At 40.3% G+C, this 20,911-nt stretch overlaps 1 protein-coding gene across 1 annotated transcript; it reads left to right on the plus strand.

Annotated features, from left to right (window-relative positions):
* Positions 1-1,593: 1,593 nt before the first annotated feature.
* LOC146643054 (C-type lectin domain family 10 member A-like) lies at positions 1,594-19,826 on the plus strand. Its single transcript, XM_085396922.1, has 3 exons — positions 1,594-1,955; positions 15,880-16,022; positions 19,773-19,826. Exons 1-3 carry the CDS (start codon positions 1,796-1,798, stop codon positions 19,824-19,826), a joined length of 357 nt encoding a protein of 118 aa, XP_085253048.1. The 5' UTR covers positions 1,594-1,795.
* The last annotated feature ends 1,085 nt before the right edge of the window (positions 19,827-20,911 follow it).

Here is a 20,911-nt window from a genome sequence, read left to right on the forward strand (position 1 = left end):
AAATCTCAGTTCTTTGGGCTGAAGGAAGAACAACACTCGGTGTATAAATGCTCAATCAACAGTCTCTTTATTCCATACAATTCTCATTATTCCATGCAACACTTTTGAGCATTAACCATCCGGAGGGGAGATGTGGACATGATGGTATCCACCAGATCTCGAAGTGCCTGAGCGTTTCTCACATTCCTATAGCTTCAGCCCCCCTCCAAACTAAGCATTCACATTCTTTCTCTCTTACAGCGCCTACGTGACGGCCTTGGCTTCCTGTTTTATCTCCTCCTGATGAGATGGGGCAGAAAACCTCTACGGTATGCTCTGTTCTCTTCTAATCAGACAAATAAGGCCATGATTCTCTGAAAATAGTATTTCTTATAACTCAGCAGTATCATGCATCATAAACAATATCATTCATTCACCATAAATCAGCAGTCTAATGTAATACAAATCAGTTTAATAAATGTAGTCGTTTTCCTTTAAGTCAGGAGAATAATGCAAACTAAAGCTACATAATAATTTCACAATCTTTAATTAGGGGTATAACGTGGCATAAGATATTATAATAATCTCACACTGTAGAACTGTGATTTCCAAGTAATATACCTACCTGGAAAAGCCACCAAAATCCAGATGCACTCTCCAGAAGGCCCTTCATTACTTCATGTCAATCATCGGCTCCAGATCCCAACTTCAGCATCAGCCAGCTCCAGCATTAAGGTATGCAGTGCAACCAAGTGGCTCACCCTACCAACTTAACTCCTCCAGGGCACCCTCTAGTGGTGGTTGTGGAGTCTGACACTACCAGTGTACACCAGTGTGTGGCGGGGGCGTGGTATGCCGTTCCCATACAAAGAATTGCAGTCAACCTGATGTGCATTATTGATGTCATAATAGCCTGTGTCATCTGATTCACAGCACACCTAAAATCTGAATTAGACTCTGCCAACAGGAATCAATCTTATTAACGTTATGACATCTCTCTGGGGAGTTAGCTCACACCAGGTTACCACCAAAAGTGGAAGCAGTAATGTGAATAAATGTTTTTCTTTAACAGAACTTAACAAAAGACTTCTAACTACACCCGCTGACTGCACAATTCCTGCTGTCTGTAACGACTCAGTTTCAAATGCTGAGTAGGAAATTAGTTGCTGTGTGCCTCATGAAGAAGGAAGTGGTTTCTGTGATCAGCTCTTTGACGCATTCAAGCCACAAAGTCTCTGATCAGATGTGAGACAGGAACATTAAAAGCATTAAACTTTATTAAGTTTATTTGTAGCTCATAAGGCCACATTAGTCTGTTGTGTCACGTATCTGCAAGTTTCAGATCACACAACAGCAAAAGAGAATAAACTACAGCATTTTTAAACACCATTTAGCAATTTTGCTTTATTTATTATTGATATTCATGACACTAATCATCATTTGACTCAAATATAAAAACAGCAGCCGTGTCTTTTTATCTATAAAACAACAGCAAGTCTGACATCTTCAGTGACCAGTCTGAAGTCTGCAAACATGCTCATGCTGCAGCACATCACAGACCATATCATCACATCTGTGAGACTGTGGTACACAAAGCCTTAAAGTCAGGAAAAATGGCAAGGCCTTTCCAAATAAGAAATAAATAATTTATTACATTCTATAATCCTTACAATATTTAACTGACAGAGAGTAAGTGAGCGTCTATAAATACATAATAGTAGTGCATATGTTTTGCGGGTGTGTTTGTGTTTGTGGTTAGCTGCTACTTCCTTCATGCTCATCTCTTGAAACAGCTGCGTGACAGAGGCGGAAGCAGATGGTTGAGGCTTTTAGTTCTCCCAAAATGTCCACAGGTACTCAAGTTGCAACACATGTGAGATATAGCAAAGGAGACCGAGTGGATGGTGAAGAGAAAAGCCAAGTGGAGATTCAAGAACATGAAGACTACTCCATCAGTCCTGGGTTACAGGAAAATGGTAAGCACTGGAAATTTTGTGGTGCAGCAATGAATGCTGACTTTCACATTCAACACCTAAAATAGCTTAATTAGCTTAAGATGCTTTTGAAATTTTTTATGTTAATATGATTATGAAGTCTCCTTTGAAACCTTATTTAGAGATAAAGTATCTGAATTTCAGGAGTGAGACCACACCTCCAAACACGCTCCTTCTGGTTCTTATCTCTATATGATCCCCCAATTCTAGAGCTGTTCATTCTCATTTTCATGTGAACACAGTTTGCTCTCGTCCGTTCTCGTGTGAACACCTTTGGAGAAAGTCTTTAACACAGCTTATTTTACAAGAGTAACATAATTTTACCCATCCTTCCATTTTCTTGCAATCACCTTCTCATTAGTGGTGGGACAATCAATCCAAATATCGATTGTATCGATACTAAGTCAGTGTTGGTATCAGATCGATACTGGCCTAGTGAGATCGATTCTTTACTTTAAGTTCTGCTCTTGTTTCCAATGCTGTGCTTTCGGCAAAGACGAAACAGCCAAGTCGCCGGACTCGCCGCTCCTGGGACAGCGCCAGAGATGGGGGTTGTTCAGTTGTTTACATGATAATTATATTTTCACCTGTTGTTTTTGTTGTTGAGAATTTTAATTGTAATTTTTGTATTATAGTTTCTCAACAGTAGGCCTACTCATTTAAATTTTTTTTTACTGGTTTTGGTGCACTTTTATTTTTAGAAAGAAATACTAAACGAAACCATCACGGCAGACCCAATGGCATTTTCATGCTTCGCAGCATCATTTACTCTTACAAAAATCACACGGTTGCTGTAACATTACATTCAACGGCTGCAGCCCTCCTGCTGCCAGCTGTACACATCACCACCAACAACAACTTTGTCCTAATTATGTCCTGGGTTTTAACTCTTTAATAACACTATTTAATAATAAAATTAAATATGTCAGTGCGCCCCAGGGTGGCTGTGGCTACAATGTAGCTTGCCATCACCAGTGTGTGAATGTGTGTGTGAATGGGTGGATGACTGGATATGTAAAGCGCTTTGGGGTCCTTAGGGACTAGTAAAGCACTATATAAATACAGGCCATTTACCAGGCCATTTATTAGCAATTCATTGAGTGTCAACCTTTTTTATTTAAAAGTATCGGTATCGGTTTGACACCAAAATATGCAGTATCGCACACCACCACTTCTTTTCTGTCAGCACATCAGACAACGAGCTACACAAGAAACTGAATACCATATGAACTTACTAGCAGCTTTCTCACTGGCCAACAATCTGGTCTGCTATGTTTATCCAACCAGTCGTCTCTCTGCTAAATCCAGTTATGAAGTAACCACATCCATGCAATTCAGCAAGATCACCCACCAGCAAAGCTCATAGCAGTTGCTTTGAAACAAGGCCACAGACCGGGAGAGTTAGCGGAAAAGCCAACGGACACCAGCGCCGGACCCAGAAGCCACAACGTACCCATGCTTCTGTAAAGTCTCCTGAATATCCTTCCATTAAGGATTCAGACTGGACCAGCTACAACTGCTTCCATTCACCAGCATTCTAACTTTCAAGGGTTCTTAACCACACAAATCTAAATGTCAATCCAAAGTCTTCTTACTTGCAAAAGCAAAAATTGCAGCTCCAACAGCAAAAGCTACTGCATACCTTGTAGCTCCACCCACCCATCAGCGCCAGCTAGCAAGCTCAGTTCTGTGCAACTGCCTCCTAACACCATTTAATAACTGGAAATCATTTGCTAGTTCCATGCTCTGCTGGTCCTCCATTGCTGTTTATCTCTGCTAGTCATGGGATGCCAGTTTTAATGTATAAAGCGCCTTGAGGCAACTTTTGTTGTGATTTGGCACTATATAAATAAAATTGAATTGAATGTTTTCCATCCCTCATTCTGCAAAGTGCAGTTCTCCTCTGATCAGTCTCTCAGTTTAACCAGCCCTTCAGAAACTCCCCACCCTCTGTTCATTTCAGAAATCGGCACATTAGTTATCACTACCTTACCCAAAGTAAATTAACCAGCTAGGCACCCCCTCTCAATTTCTACTCAAAGACAAACTCACATAAGCTTTCACGAGCCATCAAGCCATTACCTCAAGTCTTAAAATCCTGGCATGCGTCACTGCTCTCTGTCAGAGCTTCAGTTAAGAGTCATGCCACGTCGCTATCTGATCAAGGGTTCCCCTCATTAAGGTCTTATATTGTCCGAAATTTCCTTTGATCTCTTCTTACGCCATTCCTGCAGAATTTTACGACTTCCTCCACTCCACTATATGGAATCCTTGTGTTAGGGGCTGGTCTCCGTGTCTGAGTAAGACTCATCAGCACGGTCGATGAGTCTTACGAACAAAGCTCTGATACAAGGCACACAACAGCACCCATACGTTGCTAATATAGCAGGGAAAACAGACAAAGAAATCATAATTGACATAATAAAACCTTTCCCTTGCCCAAAGACAGAGGTCATCCATGCTTCCAGTGGGTTGTCAACTCCTGAATGGTCATGCATTGTGGTGGACAGCGTCTTCAGGCCTTCCAGAACTCTGATCACAGAGCCATCGGGTGCTGTGTTATTAGGAATAAAAGTACAGCACTCCCTTTTTCTCCCAGCAACATGTCCAAAGCATTTCTATTTTGCACTGCCATTAAAGATGTTGGACCCGACTGCAATAGTCTCTGCAATGCCTTCCTCCACCTGTGGTGAATGTCGGTACTGCGGATGCCATATTGGAATGTCAGATTTGAGTTCAAAGGTCACAGGGGAGCAGGTGGTTAAGCCAACATCAGTAGGCCCCTGTGACCACAATGTGTCAGGAAACTGTGAGAGGCCTTTAACGACCTCTGGATGATCTGTCAGTTCCCTGCCATGTGTCCTGGAATGGGATGATGTTCCAACATAGTATCATCTGTGTGAGATGTTGAAATTCTATAGGTTTTAGTACTTGGGGAGAAGGAGACATCAGGAATCTGTGTAGGTTGCCAATCAGTTGCTCGTGACGCTACGCGTATCATGGGACTGAAGTCCTTTGCTTGGTGTCCAGAATGAACCACTAGAGACACATGAGGCACAGACTCGTGACCCATTTGGAACCAGCTTTCTTGTTCTTCCGCCAAGTGGACCAGGGCTGCTACCCCCTGCGGTCCAACATAAATATCCCTGGTAGAGACCTTCCATACCTTCCCCTCCAGGAATTCATGGAACAGGTCTTCATACCACTCAGTAATTTCGCGGTCATAAAAGAGCGTCACGTGGTATGGGTCGATGGGCGGAGCATACATGTCCAGGGCCATAATCCAGGGCCGCCAGAGCTGGAAGTGTGCCAAGATGCCATCAGAGGTTGTCAGATGGGCTCAGTAGATTTCTGCTGTGCGGTCAATGTCCTCAGACAGCAGCCACTGTCCTCTCGTGCCTGTGGCCACACAAGGAAGCGGTGTGCCATCTCTCAAAGTCACTGTTAAACCGTCAGGCCCACACATGATCACAGCTCTCAGTTTGATGAGCAGGTCTCGCCCCATCAGGTTCACAGGCACTTGCGCTGAAATGACATATGGATGAGCCACTGCTTGCTTTCCAATTTCAGTCTTTAAAGGAATTACCTGCCTTTCCCCCTTCTCCCCGGCCTCCCTGTGGAGTGTGTCACTGCTGCCAGTCCGAGCTGTACCAGTCAACCTCCCAGATCGGCATTTGAGGTCTTCGTCCAGGGATCATGTGTGGGTTTGGAGCCTGATGGAATGGACCACCCCTTCCTCCCTGAGGTGGGCCCATATGCTGCTGTATTTGTGGCTGCTGTGGACAGTCTCTCGACCAGTGCCCAGGCTGATAACACATCAAACAGACACCTCTAGGCCCATGACCCGCTCCAGGCGCACCCCTTCCATAGCCCGGGGCACCGGTGGGCAGCCTTGAACTACCATTACCTTAGGCGAGCCAGTTGATTTGTTCTCTTTCTTTCTCTCACTTACCTTCTGTCTCGCTTCTCCCCAGTTGAGCTTAAGAAATTGTTCCTGAAGCTCCTTTAGGTCCACTTTCTTCTTATCTTTCTCTTATTAATGCTTCCCCAAATAATGCACCAGGTGTCTCTCCCAGCAATTTGCATCTGCCCCTTCTAAGTCAGGGTAATCTAAGATTTTTTCTCTTGCCTTTTCTGGTACCCCCTCTAGCATAGTCTTTCTAAACGATACCTGGGGTCGGATATTTTTGACGCATGGAATTCCCAATCTGCTCCTGCATTTGAAAAAAAAAGGGTGTGGAGTCTGGTCTGGTAGTGAAAGCTGCCAGTATTTCTTCCAGTGCAGTAACTGTAATGCACCGGCCAGCTATGGCTCGGAAATCCCCTACCCCATATGGTATCTTCTTTCACCCCCTGCTGCAACCACTAGGGGCATTTCTAATGCAGATGCAGGGAGCATCGCGTGTCACTCTTCACTCCAACTTGGTCACACACACCGATTATTTCCTTCCACATTTCCCGTATTTTACCATCCTTACCTGTTGGGTGTCCTCAATGCATCACCTAGTTTCTCTTTTTGCTTCTCAATTGTCTTCCATTGAATTTCTTCCTCTGTTGAACTTCTCACTCCTCTAATAATCTCCCCTCGTTCAGCAATTATTTTTTAACTGACCTGGAATTCCCTCTACTTACCACCAGATGTCGCCGTCCTTGTTGCTCCTCCTTCATCTCGCCTATGAGTCCGCCCCCTTAGGCAGTCTCCTTCACAGCTCGCTTTGAGGCACTTCCTCCTCTGCCGATTCAGGACAATGCCCTAAATCAGCACACAGAGTGGGTGCGGTCCGCTCTTTTAGACCTCAACCACACCAGAACAATGGACCCACAATCTTCAGATCACGGCACAAATTACTTAAACTGCAGCACGGTGTCTAACCGCGGTTTCTCTTTTTCCCAAAACACAATCAAATTATACACCCCAATAAACTCACAATTTACAACAATTAGTTGGCCTCCCGTCACAATTTCCACACACACCACAAAAACACAATCTTAAACTCAAATCTCTTAGTTTCTGCACTTACTCCCAAACTTCTCTCGAGACCCCGACTCTAACGGGGATTTTCCGACACCACAAACACACTTTAGACTCCAATTCCTTTATTACTTCAATTTACTCCTGAACCTCTGTCGGGGTGCCGAATCTTTTTTTTTTTATTTTTTTTTATTTTTATTTTTTTTATTTATTTATTTTTTTTGGAAGTGACATCAGAAACAGCAGCATGTGACATCACGTGATGGCGGAGCTTCAGTTCATCCTTTGTCATCCTTTTTTTTTTTTTTTTTTTTGTAATAGGACAGGGGGAAAGAATGAAAGAAAGAGGGGGAGAGGAAGAAAGAAAACCAAAGGGGAGAAGAGACGGTGAGAAGGGGGGGAAGAGAGAAAAAAAAAAAAAAAAAAAAAAAACTCCTGGGTCACCTGTATGGAGAGAAAGAAAAACAAAAAAAACAGGGGAGACAGCAAACAACAAAGAGCAACATAATAATAAAATTTAAAAAAAAGCACCATCACAATAAACTAGCTAGTCATAGATATCAATAGTTACTAAATAATAAACGATATTGTGCAGCACGCAAGATAGACAGCGCACAGTGTGCTTTGAGGCAGCAGCCAAGAAAGCTGTAGTCCGCATCTGTGAATACCCATGTGTACACCTGTGTGCATACCTGTGTGGATCAGCATGCTTGCATTCCAAAGGTTTCTCCATGTAATGATCTGCTAGAGAGTGTGGGGAGCCACAGCCCTGTCCTCTATGGTATCAAGCAGGTATGGAGGAGATCAAAACTCCAGACATCCAGAGGCCCCCAGAACACAAGAGACCAAGGAAGACCCACAGAGGGGCAGCCGCTCCACTGTCCCAGTAAGAGCTGAGGAGAGTCCCAGATGAGGGCTCATTCAGCAGCCGCGGAGCAGAAGCCAGGGGGAGTTGCAGTGACGCGCCCGTGAGCTCCGCCGGCAGCCAGCTGTGCCTGAGTGACCGAGCCCCAGGCCGAGAGGCCGGGGGCACCCCACCTCCAAAGTGGCCCGAGCGAGCCCCAATAAGCGGCCGCCAAGGAGTGAGCCGGTGTGTACCCGGACGCCCACCCCCAGATACAAAGAACCACCAACGCACCGATACCTGAGGGAGTCCGCCACCGGCAGGGTGCCGAATCTAACAGCAATTGCACACACTCTTCACGGCCCTCTAGTTGCAGCAGACACTCCGGTTCAACCCAGCACAGAATTTAACTGGCCCAAGCAACCAGTCCTGCGTTTATGCAGACTTGAGTCCGTAACGGGGACTCTAACCCCGACTTAGTTATTTTAAGGGTTTCAGTCTGAAGGTTACCAACCTAGTCCTCCCGTCCCACAGGTCTCGCCCTCGCATCCAAGAGCCTGTGGAGCAGCCAAGCCCAGAACACACACGCGGCCTTTAGCCGGTGACAAGGCCTCTAACCCCAGTTTTCTTACAGTAGGCTAAACATCAACCTGAAATTCTTGACAAACGTCTCCTGCTGTAACGGACTAAGACAAACTTTTAACCACCTATTTATTCTACTGAGTGAATTTACACTGGGATACGCTCAACTTAGCAAACAGATAATTTAGCATTCATCCAATAGGCACACTTCGAATAAACAGGTGGTGCTTACCTTTTCAGATGAGTTAGGCGGCTCTCTGTTCGCTTCGTTTGCGCGATCTCAGAGCAAAAATGTCCCAGGTTTCGGCATCAAAACTGTTACCTCTAAACAGTTTCACCCCAGTTCTTAGATTCCTCAGGCCTCCAGAGACAACACCAGCACTAAGTAGTCAATTCACAACACTTTTATTTATCCACACTCATTGATACAGCTTCTAGAAGGGAGATGTACAGGACCCTAGAATTCATCAGCAGATCTCAACTCCTTTGCTGTTGCACACAGTTTTATAGACGTGACCCCCATTTTAAGCCCTATACGATGTGCCATAAAACTAAATACTGTGTTTGTACGTTGTGTGTGTGCGAGTACGTGTGCACGTACCTGTGTGTAAGTGCATGTGTATATATGTGTATGTACCTCTGCGTACGGAACTTCTTGTGGATCATAAAAGTGCATTTCCCTTCCAGACCAAAGTTATCCAGTTTCAAACACTGTACTGACACCCACACCCAGGTATCTCCTTCGGAATTTCCACTCAGCCAGTGTTGCCAACTCCTCAGTAAGGAAAATCGCTATTGGTTGTCCTAAAAGTCGCTAGAAGTCGCTAAATGACGTCATTGCCTAATTTGCATAATTGGTCATGCTAATGTAATTGTAACCTATGTTGTTGGAGAGAGAAATAACATTGTGGAAGAGACATAAAGTGAGTAAAAACGTCCTAAATGCATTTAGAGTTTATTTAGAGCTACAAATTAAATTTATTTTAGTAATTATTGTTTTTTTTAATGTCACAATTCCAACCCTGCTCCTTTACCCGGGCTTGGACCGGCAAAAGTGACCCGAAATAGGCGCTCTGGTGGAGTTACTTTGTGTGTGTGTTTATAAGTAGTTTTAAACCTTGTGATCCACAAAACAGCATAAGAGTAAAAGAAGAACTGACTGCGTTACAGCACCTGCTGCTTGTTGAGAGTAAAAGCGATACGCGCCTTCACGTCTTTTTTTAGCGACTTTCTTTAGAAAAAAAGTCGCTAAGGGGTCTGAAAACTCGCTAAATATAGCGACAAAGTCGCTAAGTTGGCAACACTGTACTCAGCTTTAGCTTCTTTTTGTCTTATTTTCACAGCTCAAGGTGGGGGAGGGTCTCCTACAAGTCTACGCCTACGTTTATGACACATTTAGGCCTATATTACATCCAGGGCAGTGTCAGTGTCTCTACTATACTTCTATGTCCTAAAATAAGCTACAAACATCTTCTCCTTCTCTTGTTCGCTCTCCCTGTCTCTTGTGTTAAGCTTGCGAGTCCAAGTTCATGTCTCTCCATGTTTTAAAAGTCTTGTTTCTATGTTCATTGTGCTTAGTTTTACTTTTCCTTGTGGTGTCATGATCATTTGGGTCAGGTGTGTCTCCCCAGGTGTTTCCACTTCCCTCATTACCCTGCTGTGTATTTAAGTCCTCTGTCTCCCTCTGTTCATTGTGGGTTTGTCTGTTTCCCTCTCCCCATGTCAGGTCAGATTCCAGGTACTGCTTGATTCTGTTTGCAGTTTTACACTCGTACTCCTGCTCAGAATCATGTTCATGTCTCGTTTTTAATTGTTTGTAATTAGATACTGATTACTTTTTTCAAGTAACTTGACCAACACTGATTACTGCAGAGGTCTTTGACCTTTGTGCCCCACAGTTATTACTGCTTCTAGGGAATGCCTTCTTTGGCAGTGTTGGTCAAGTTACTTGAAAAAACTAATCAGTAACTAATTACTGATTACATCCCCCAAAAAGTAATCCTGTTACTTTACTGATTACTTATTTTCAAAAGTAATTAATTACTTAGTTACTTAGTTACTTTTCAAAAACACGATTTACAACCTGAATAGGTGATGAAGCGATAGATCTTTAAGCCCAATTCTACTTTTTCTGCATAATCCATCATACAAAATGTAATCAAATGGAAAAGTCTCTTTTTAAAACTTGTTTTAAAAGTTAAAAGTTTTAATCTTTTAAAAAAATTAATTATATGCAACATTCTCTGACTTGAAGAAATTAGTTTAACATTTAAACCTATTTTCTGCACATTCCAGCTCATAAAATAAAATATTTTTTGTGTTTACACTCAGTCTTTCAAATAGATGCAAGTAAAACACAGCAGAAAATAAATAAAGTCAAAGACTCAGCGGTCCTGTTGCTCTATTTTCACCTGTAAAGCAGGAGTGAGGTAGGCGGAGGGTTACCCTGGTGCAGGTGTGCCGCGGTCAGTGGAAGAATCCGCGAGTTTCTCTGTGAGTTTCCCATTACGTCGTAGCTACTCGGTGCTTGTTGGAAGTTTAGGGGTTTTTTTGCTGTAAAAAGAAGTTTTCTTCCCACGCACAGCGGACACTAATGTTTTTGTCACTTTTTATGGAATCAAACTCAAAGTAAGGTCAGTACTTCCACGCTTTAAACGCTGCACGCTCATACTCTCTCCTGCACTCGATATATGATCCATTGTTGATCTGCACACAGCTGTTGTCACGAACGTCGCACTCGCTTACGTCACTGTTATGAGACATTCTCGCAAAGAAATCACGGTTTTAGTAACGCAGTAACGCAGCTTGCTTACGGAAAAGCAACGGTAATCGAATTACCGTTTTTGCAATAGTAATCCCTTACTTTACTCGTTACTTGAAAAAAGTAATCGGATTACTGTCGGATTATTGGGTATCTGCCAGGCCCCTTCAAGGCTTTCCCCAAACTGCAGCGTAATTTATGTGTAAACCTTTTATCTGTTAAAAATGCTGTCAAACCTAAAATGAGGATGTGGGCCCATCAAGTGTGTGTGATACGGAACCACTTGGACCCAAATGTTGCTCTTCTTACTGATTAAATGAAAAAAGTCACTTTTGGCTGCTACTTTAATCACAAGGAGCTGCCACAGCTGATTGCTGTTCATCTTTGATGTGTCTACTCATAGGAATATAAATAGTGTGGTGAGATAATAGATACAATTATCTATTATCTCACTTGGTAATAGATAATGCATTTTGTCTCTACAGGTCAACACACTCGAATGAACCGTTCATCTGCCAAAAGGAGCCATTCCAGAGTCATCGCAGCAGCTCTGGGAGCTTGTTTTGTCTTGACGTTGACTGTAATTGTCAGTCGTGGTGAGGCTTAACTGTTTTCTATAAAGACCAAAGTCCAACACTTGTGTTTTTGTGTTGTTCACCTTATATATTTGGAAGAATAATTTGGCATTTCATTAACAGCTCAACCCCCCCATGTTTTTTCACATTTAGCGCTTATTACTTTTCAAAATGTTCTGCTAGAGGTACAGTGCTGAAATTTAAATGACAAAATGAAACATTTGTAACACTATTTTGTTCAAGATATTCAAACGACCTGGTGATTACCATTTCCCAGTATAGACAATAACAGGGACAGGAAAAAAAAATATTCAAAACGTACATTTGTGTGAACGGACAGACACAAAATCAACTTTTTAAACTTTAAGAACTGTAATTTTAAGGTTGATCTGCCTGTTATTTACTGTTTTCCTCAGGTATCTCAGCAACCTTGCAGTCAGAGCAGACCAGTACTTTACATAGCCATCTTACAACGGAAACTACAACCGAGAAAGGCTTGTTTACCTTCATTTTTAACAATCAGATGTTGAAGTATACCTATAAGCAGTTGTTGAGGCTTCAAACCGCTCAGCGAGTTTGTGTGTTCGTTCAGTTACATAAAAAAGTTTGAGGGAACATTGGCTGTAAGCTCTTTTTTCTATGAAGACCAAAAGAGATTTTACAGTATACACTTTGCATGCCATTTTGATGATCACTATATGTAATGTAAGGACATATGCTTTCCTGGCTTTTCAATGCATTTTCATAATAAATGAATAACATATGTATAATATATATATTATAATATAATTTATAATAATATATAAATTTTAAGTCACCTGCAGACAACCAAAGTACAATTTCAATTCTTTTTTCAGCAACTGTAAACAAGATGACAGCACAAAGTAGAACAAAGAAAGTTTTAAAAGGTAATTATAATTTTTTTTGTTATAATCAGTTTTAACATTTAAATGTTTAACTAATTATATTTTTGATGAGGACTGAAATAGGTTTTACAGTTTATGCTTTGCATGCTATTTTGATGATCAGTATATGTAATGTAAGATTATTTATTTTATATTGACCTGTGTTTTCCCGGCTTTTCAATGCACTTTCATAATGAATGAATAATGTTAAGTCGCCGACAGAAAACCTGAGTACAATTTCAATGCTCTTTTTCAGAAAATGCAAATAAGATGACAACACCAAGTACAACAGAGAAAGGTTAGGAAGCTCTTTTTTACCTAAAGTTTTAACAATCAAATACTTAACTACAGAGATAAGCTGCTTGGTGAAGTGTAATCACAAAGGTATTGGAGGTTATGTATTGCATGCCACTGTATGTTTATTAGTGTTTCCTGTCTCTTTGGGGTTTCTTTTGGTGTGTGTGTGTGTGTGTGTGTGTGGGGGGGGGGGGGGGGGGGGGGGGGGGGGGGTAGCGAACAACATTAAGTCGTCCACAGAAAACTCAAGAACAACTTCCACTTCTTTTCCAGAGAGTGTAAACAAGATGACAACACAAAGTACAACTGAAAAAGGTTTAGAAGCTCATTCATTTAAATTTCTTAAGCAATCACTTTTAAGAATGAAATGTTTAGCTGTAATTGTAATTTTATGATGAAAAATGAAAGAGGTGTTTATGTTTTCCAGGCTATTTTGATAATCATTATATGCAATGCAAGGATATTAATTTGGTACTGATCAACATTTTCTTTGGTTTAGTGCATTTTAGTAAATTTTAAGTCACCAGAAGACAACCAAAGTACAATTTTCATTATTTTTTTCAGCAACTGTAAACAAGATGACAGCACAAAGTACAACAAAGAAAGTTCAAAAAGGTAATTTTTTTTGTTATAATCAGTTTTAACATTTAAATGTTTAACTAAGTCACTCCGCAGAGTACAATTTCAATGCTCTTTTTCAGAAAATGCAAATAAGATGACAATACCAAGTACAACAGAGAAAGGTTAGGAAGCTCTTTTTTACCTAAAGTTTTAACAATCAAATACTTAACTACAGAGATAAGCTGTTTGGGGAAGTGTAATCACAAAGGTATTGGAGGTTATGTATTGCATGCCACTGTATGTTTATTAGTGTTTCCTGTCTCTTTGGGGTTTGGTGCGTGTGTGTGTGTTTAAAAGAGCCTACATTTTTAACATTTAAATGTTTAAATACAATTATATTTTTGATGAGGAGGGAAATAGATTTTACAGTTTATGCTTTGCATGACATTTGGATGATCAATTTATGTTTATTTAGGGATATTTATTTGACGTTTATCTGCATTTTCTTTGGTTTTAATTTTAACAAATGTTATATCACCAGCAGACAACCAAAGTACAATTTCCATTCTTTTTCCAGCAAATGTAATGACGACGACAACAAAAAGTACAACAAAGAAAGGTTTGGAAATACATTTATTTATTCATTTAGACAGTCAGTTTTAAGAATCAAATGTTTAAAACTAGTTTTATTTTTATTTATTTTTTAAATCCAGTCCTGTCTGGCAGCTTTTGAAATTAGAATTATGAGTTGAATGCACTGTTGTGCTAAACACGTTCTCTATAGACTCTTCTTGTTCAGGTGTTTCTTTTATCTGTTTATTTATAAATTTCTATTCATGTTATTTCGCCTATTACATTATATGTGCTATAGTATGTCAAGGCAGTAAAAAAGGGGGTATAGAGGAAGATTTAAAGACCAATAGTACAAATATAAAGGCACAATGCTTTGCCAAATGCCACACTTGTAAGAAATACAAGCTTACTGCCGCTACAACACCAAAATTCAAAAATGGACAGTTATATAAATCAGTGACACTTGTGGTGTGTGTGTGTGTGTGTGTGTGTGTGTGTGTGTGTGTGTGTGTGTGTGTGTGACAGAGAGAGAGCAATTAACTTCAATTAATTTCAATTTGGTAAATGTTAAATCTCAAGACAAGACTTTTTTTAATGAAGTTTTTGAAGTTACTTTGTGTCATTATCATGTGTTTGATTTTGTGCTCCTGTAGAAGAAAATATGAGTTTTAGTATATTTATTCTAACTGAGACATTGGTTACTTCCATCCATCCATCTTCATCCGCTTTATCCGAGGCCGGGTCGCGGGGCAGCAGCCTAAGCAAAGAGGCCCAGACCTCCCTCTCCCCAGCCACCTCCTCCATGTGTCATTATCCATCAATTTTAAAACTGAAATGTTTAACTACAGTTTAAATTTTTATAATAATATAATTATTTACACAATTTAAGAATATTTATTTGATGTTTACCTGTGTTTTATTTGATATTTAATGATTTAAATTAAATGATGATTAAATGATTTTTAATATATGTCAAATAACCAATAACCCATTTAGAGTTTCTATTCTTTTTTTAGCAACTCTAAAAAAGATGACAACACAAAGTACAACAAAGAAAGGTTTGGAAACTCATGTATCTATTTGTTTAAAAAAATCACTTAACAATCAACAGTTTAAAATGGATGTTTAATTTCTTTGATGAAGACTGAAAGAGGTTTTACGGTTTCTGCTTTACACAAGATTTTGACCATCAATTTATGTAAATCAGCAATATTTACTTGATTTGTATATGTGTTATCTTTGGTTTTCAATACATTTCAGTTTATGTTAAATGGACTAAGAAGATGATGACGACACGAAGTGCAACTCAGAAAGGTTTAGAAATGTCTTTTTTTTAAAACAGTGACTTTTAACAATGATATTTTAAAATATAATTTGACTGAAAGAGAGTTTAAAGTGTATGATTAGTGCAGTTTTGACAATCGATTTATGTAATTTAAGTATATTTACTTGATGTTAACCTGTAGCTTCTTTGGTATCCGATGCATTTTAAAAAATGGTCAGTCCCCAACAGATAACAAAAACACAGCTTCTATTTCTTGTGTAAATTTCAAGAAAATGACAAAACAAAGTAAAACAAAAGAGGATCAGAGACTGATTGAAAGTTTTATTTTAATAATCAGCTAAAGTAATCAATTTTTAACTGTAGTTGTAATTTTTTGATAAAGAAGGATCAAAGATGACAACACAAAGTACAGCTGAGAAAGATTTTCTCTCATTCTGTCTTTTTTGTATCTTTGGCTCTGAAGACATTTTTAATTGAACCTTTCTAAGTTACACGAGACTGCAGTAAAATTTATTTTCATCGTGAAACTAAATGATATACAACCCTTGCAGGATATAGCTGTCCTGTAGGATGGCTGAGGGCAGGATCCAAATGTTACTATGAATTACATGACAGGAGAAGTTCGCAGGAGAATGAATCATACTGCCAGAGAAGAGGAGGAAGTCTAATTGTCGTAAATAGTAGAGAAAAACAGGTAGGTGTGTTTACACTTCTCAATTGAAATGTGACCAAATATTGCTTTTTAAATGCGTCATTTGTTGAGTGTTACCGCATCTGTGCTTTCAACCAGATACAGAATCTTTAACTACCAAGGAAGCAGGTTAGCACAAGCAGCAACTGGTTAATCAAAGGAACAAAACTTAGAACAGAATTTCAGATATACTTAAATATGCTTAAATGATCATTTATGCATATTTGTCTTTTTTTTCGGGGGGGGTTCAAGATGACGCCAATGTGTATGGCTTGCCATCTGTTCCTCCAAATCTGTTTTAATGGTATTATTCTGCTGTGACGTCGACTCCCTGCTGGTCTGTGATCGCTAAGTTTTACTTAAACTTCGGCTATCTCCCAATACTCTGGTGTGTAGACTGGAAAATGCACACAAAATACTGTTCCTACTCACCTGCTCCATGTACCTGTGCAATCTCCCCGGAAGCGAGGTCACCGTCGCGGCAAACAGAGTGGGAGATTGGTGAAGCTGAAGGCCTGTTGAGCGTTTGGTTCTGCTGTTTCTTCTGGTGCTCCTAGCGTTGCCTGCCGCCCCCCTTTTCCCTGGCATCTTCATAAGCCATCCTATGCATGTCTGGTGCCACTTGCTGGCTCTGAGATGTTCCCACACCCCCTCCCATCATACCTGTCCACGGCAGTGCAGAGCGAATCTGCAAAACCTGCCGTATGTTTAATGAGCAGAAGTCTGGTTACTGTTCAACTCCGGCCAAATTTGGCCTGGTAAGACTTTCATCCTTAAGGAATATTTTTTGTTACCCTACTTGGACTTTCTCTGCCTAACTGAGACGTGGACAACTGCTGGTGATTCCAACGCCTTTGCAGAACTTTAGCCTTCAGACTGCTGCTATTTTAATGTCCCACGCAGATCTGGTCGAGGTGGAGGAGTAGCTACCATCTTCAGAAATCGCTACAGGTGTAAACAGGTTTCATTGGAAATTTATTTTCCACTTATTAACTGTTGCTATTTGAAATAGCCTATTCTCCCCCTGTACTGTGCACAATAATATACAGGGCCCCAAAATACAGTAAGGGCTGTATAAAGGAATTTGCTGCATTTCTAACTGAAGTCACGATAAAATATGACTCCTTTCTTATTGTCGGGGATTTTAATATTCATGTGTGCTGTCCAGAAAAGCCCATGGTTAAAGACTTTTTGAATCTTACTGATTCTTTTAATTTAGTTCGATGTGTGTCTGCATCCACACAACAGTGTGGCCACGCTCTCGATCTGGTTTTAGCGCACTCACTGCCTGTTTTAAGTCTCTGACCTGTTTTCTCTGATCATATGCTGGTTCTGTTTTACATCTCGTTATCTATAAATGAATTCAGGGGGCATGTCCCTGCTCAGCCATCTCGTTTGTTAAATTTCTCTCCATCTTCTATAATCAATTCTCCATTCCCGAGACACTCCAAAACGTAGAGGAACTCAGTTCTTGGTTTCATACCACTTGTCAGACTGCCTTGGATATTGTTGCCCCTCTAAAAATCAGGCATCCTAAGACCAAGTTTGGACCCTGGTTGAACAATGAAACCTGTGCTGCGAGGCGTGAATGTCATAGGGCTGAGCGGAGATGGAAAAAAGATAACTTACAGGTCTCTTTACAAAATTTAAGCGAGCGCTGGGCCTTATATCAGTACACAGTAAAAGAAACAAAGAGGAAAGGCTTTGCTAACATTATTTTGGTAAATTATCAGAAACCACATACAATGTTTAACTCAATTGAGACTATTTTATGCCCTCCTTCTTCTCTCAGTTTTGAGCCTTCACTTCTTTATGAACAACTTAGTTTTGGCTAGGGTATGGATTATTTTGCCCACATCTGACCAATTTGTCTTTCAACAGTTTGAGTCGGTTATTGTTGCTCAGCTACAGGAGGTGGTGGATCATCTAAAGCCCGTAGGCTCACCTCACGATGCTATCCCTCCCCATTTTCTGAAAAACGTTCTTTCTACCATATGTTCAACTATTGTAACCATTTTAAATAGCAGCCTTACCTCAGGTGTGGTTCCAAAGAATTTCAAAGATACAATTTCTTCTTAAGAAACCTGGGCTAGATACAAACGCTGAAAACTTCAGACCAATATCTAAGCTGCCCTTTTTATCTAAATTCTTGGAAAAAATAGTATATAACCAATTGATATATAACCATACTTGAATGCACAAAATATTCAGGAGATTTTCCTATCTGGTTTTAAAGCAATGCATAGCACTGAATCAGCACTTTTAAGAGTTTGTAATGATATATTTTAATTTGATTCTGGTGAAAGTGTCATTCTTATTTTACTCGATTTAACTGCTGAATTTGACACTGTAGACGATGAAATTTTAATCTGTGTGTGTGTCCGTATAACAGGTGTGGCTCTGAAATGGTCTTATTTAACAGATCGAACCTTTTCAGTTCGCTTAGGAAACTGAGTCCTCCCGTGCTCCGCTGTCTCATGGAGTACCACAGGGTTCCATTCTGGGCTCTATCCTGTTTTCGCTTTGTTTACTTCCCTTGGGCTCAATTTTTAGGAGACACGGGCTCTCTTTTCACTGTTATGCAGATGACTGTCAGATTTATGTTCCTCTTAAAAAGACAAATGGGTCGTCTGTAAATCGCTTGCAAACATGTCTGGAGGACGTCAAGTCGTGGTTGGCCCTAAACTTTCTTTGCTTTAATGATTCTAAAACTGAAGTAATGATGCTTAGACCTGCCTCCATTGGTGTTCTGTGTGTTGATTTGCAAACCCTGAAATCATTTTGTAAACCAGAGATTGTAAATCTAGGTTTTAAAATGGATCCTGAACTTAAGCTTGAAGGCCAGATTAGGTCGGCTGTAAGGTCTAGTTTCTTTCATCTGAGGCAGCTGGCCAAAATTAAGCACGTTCTTGCGCCACAGCAATTTGAAACAGTAATCCATGCCTTTGTAACCATTCGGCTGGATTACTGTAATTCTCTTTATTATGGGGTGAGTCGATCTTCTGCTTTTCTGCAGCTAGTCCAGAATGCTGCTGCACGTCTTTTAACTGCCACTCGTAGATGCGAGTATATGACCCCAGTTTTATATTCACTTCATTGGCTGCCTGTGTATGTTAGGATCCATTTTAAGCTGCTTTTTATTTTTTAAATCTTTGTCCAATGCTGCCGCTCTGTACCTCTCTGAGCTTCTTCATCCATACATACCGTCCAGGTCCCTCAGGTCGGCAGACCAGCTCCTCCTGAGTGTGCCTGTAATCGTAAGCTCAGAGGGGATTGTGTGTTTGTGGTGTCAGCACTAAAATTGTGGAATGAGTTGCATTTACATGTTAGACGGGCACCTTCCTTATCGCTTTTTAAATCATGTCTTAAAACATATTTATTTACCCCGGCTTTCAGCACAGCAGGATTTTTTGATGTCTCTTAATCTGTTCGTTATTAATTATATATATTTTTAATTTTAAGGTATTCTATATGTAATTTAAACTGTTTTCTCTTTGTTTCATATTTGTAGCACTTTGGCCAACATTGTTGGATGTACAGTGCTTTATAAATAGAATAAAGAAAGATCTTTCTTTAATTGCTAGCTCCAATTCCCAGGAAACAAAGTCAAACTCTAAACGTGTACTGTTTGCATTCTTGCTCTTCACTTTATTAAAGAAATAACTTATTTAACTAATTTCTATTTTTTTTTCACTGTATAAAATATACCTTTACAAAGTATGGCAACTCTTCCATGTTTTTGTCTCTGTGTAGAGAATACTTCATGGGGAAACAACTGAGGAAGTTCAGCAGTGCGGGCTCCAATGACAAAATGCAAGTATGGCTTATCCTTCCATCTCAAATGTGAATGGGATTTTGCACTGCACACTAATCTGCCATAACATTAAAACCACTGACAGGCATACTAGTGGTGCCCATCACAATAGGACACGCAGAGTGGTTCCAGCTCACCAGAATCTCGTTAAAAAGGTGCTGTACTGTGTTTAGCAGCTGGTGCTTGGTGGTGTGCAGAATCATTTTAATGATAACAAAATAGATCTGATTTAATAAGTTTATGTTTGTGTTCATATACTAAGAAGCACTTAAATGAAAACTGCTACGATGAGAAAGATAATCTAGTAGGCACAAACATTTTCTGGTAGAGAATTAGATTAAAGCAGAATTCTATAAAGACTTCTGCATAATTCTGTTACCAACATTATATGGAATGTTGCAGGAAAATAAGGAAATGGCAGACTACCACCAAATATGTATTCTTTCAACATTAGTCTCTGGCTAAAACCAGGCAAGTACTGTGTTTCCTACCAGCTACCGTCCAGTATCTCTTTTTAATGTTGACCTTAATGTAATCTGCAAAGCTCTCTCATAAAGATTAGAGACAGACACTATCTCTACTTTCAAGATTAGGCTTCAAACTTTCCTTTTTGCTAAAGCATATAGTTAGGGCTGGACCAGGTGACCCTGAATCCTCCCTTAGTTATGCTGCAATAGACGTAGGCTGCCGGGGATTCCCATGATGCACTGGGTGTTTCTTCTTCAGTCACCTTTCTCACTCACTATGTGTTAACAGACCTCTCTGCATTGAATCGTACTGGTTATTAATCTCTGTCTCTCTTCCACAGCATGTCTTTATCCTGTCTTCTTCCACTCACCCCAGCCAGTCACAGCAGATGGCTCCGCCCCTCCCTGAGCCTGGTTCTGTTTTCTTCCTGTTAAACGGGATTTTTCCTTCCCACTCTCAACAAATTGCTTGCTTACAGTGGGTCATTTCATTGTTGGGGTTTTCTGTGTTTTCTTTGTATTATTGTAGAGTCTTTATCCTAAAATGTAAAATGCCTTGAGCTGTTGTTGTGATTTGGTTCTCTATGAATAAAACCGAATTGAACTGAATT

Source organism: Rhamphochromis longiceps, linkage group LG22 (genome assembly GCF_057381845.1).
Source record: "Rhamphochromis longiceps isolate RC_006_pf linkage group LG22, R_longiceps_female_GT1.1, whole genome shotgun sequence".
Lineage (NCBI taxonomy): Eukaryota > Metazoa > Chordata > Actinopteri > Cichliformes > Cichlidae > Rhamphochromis > Rhamphochromis longiceps.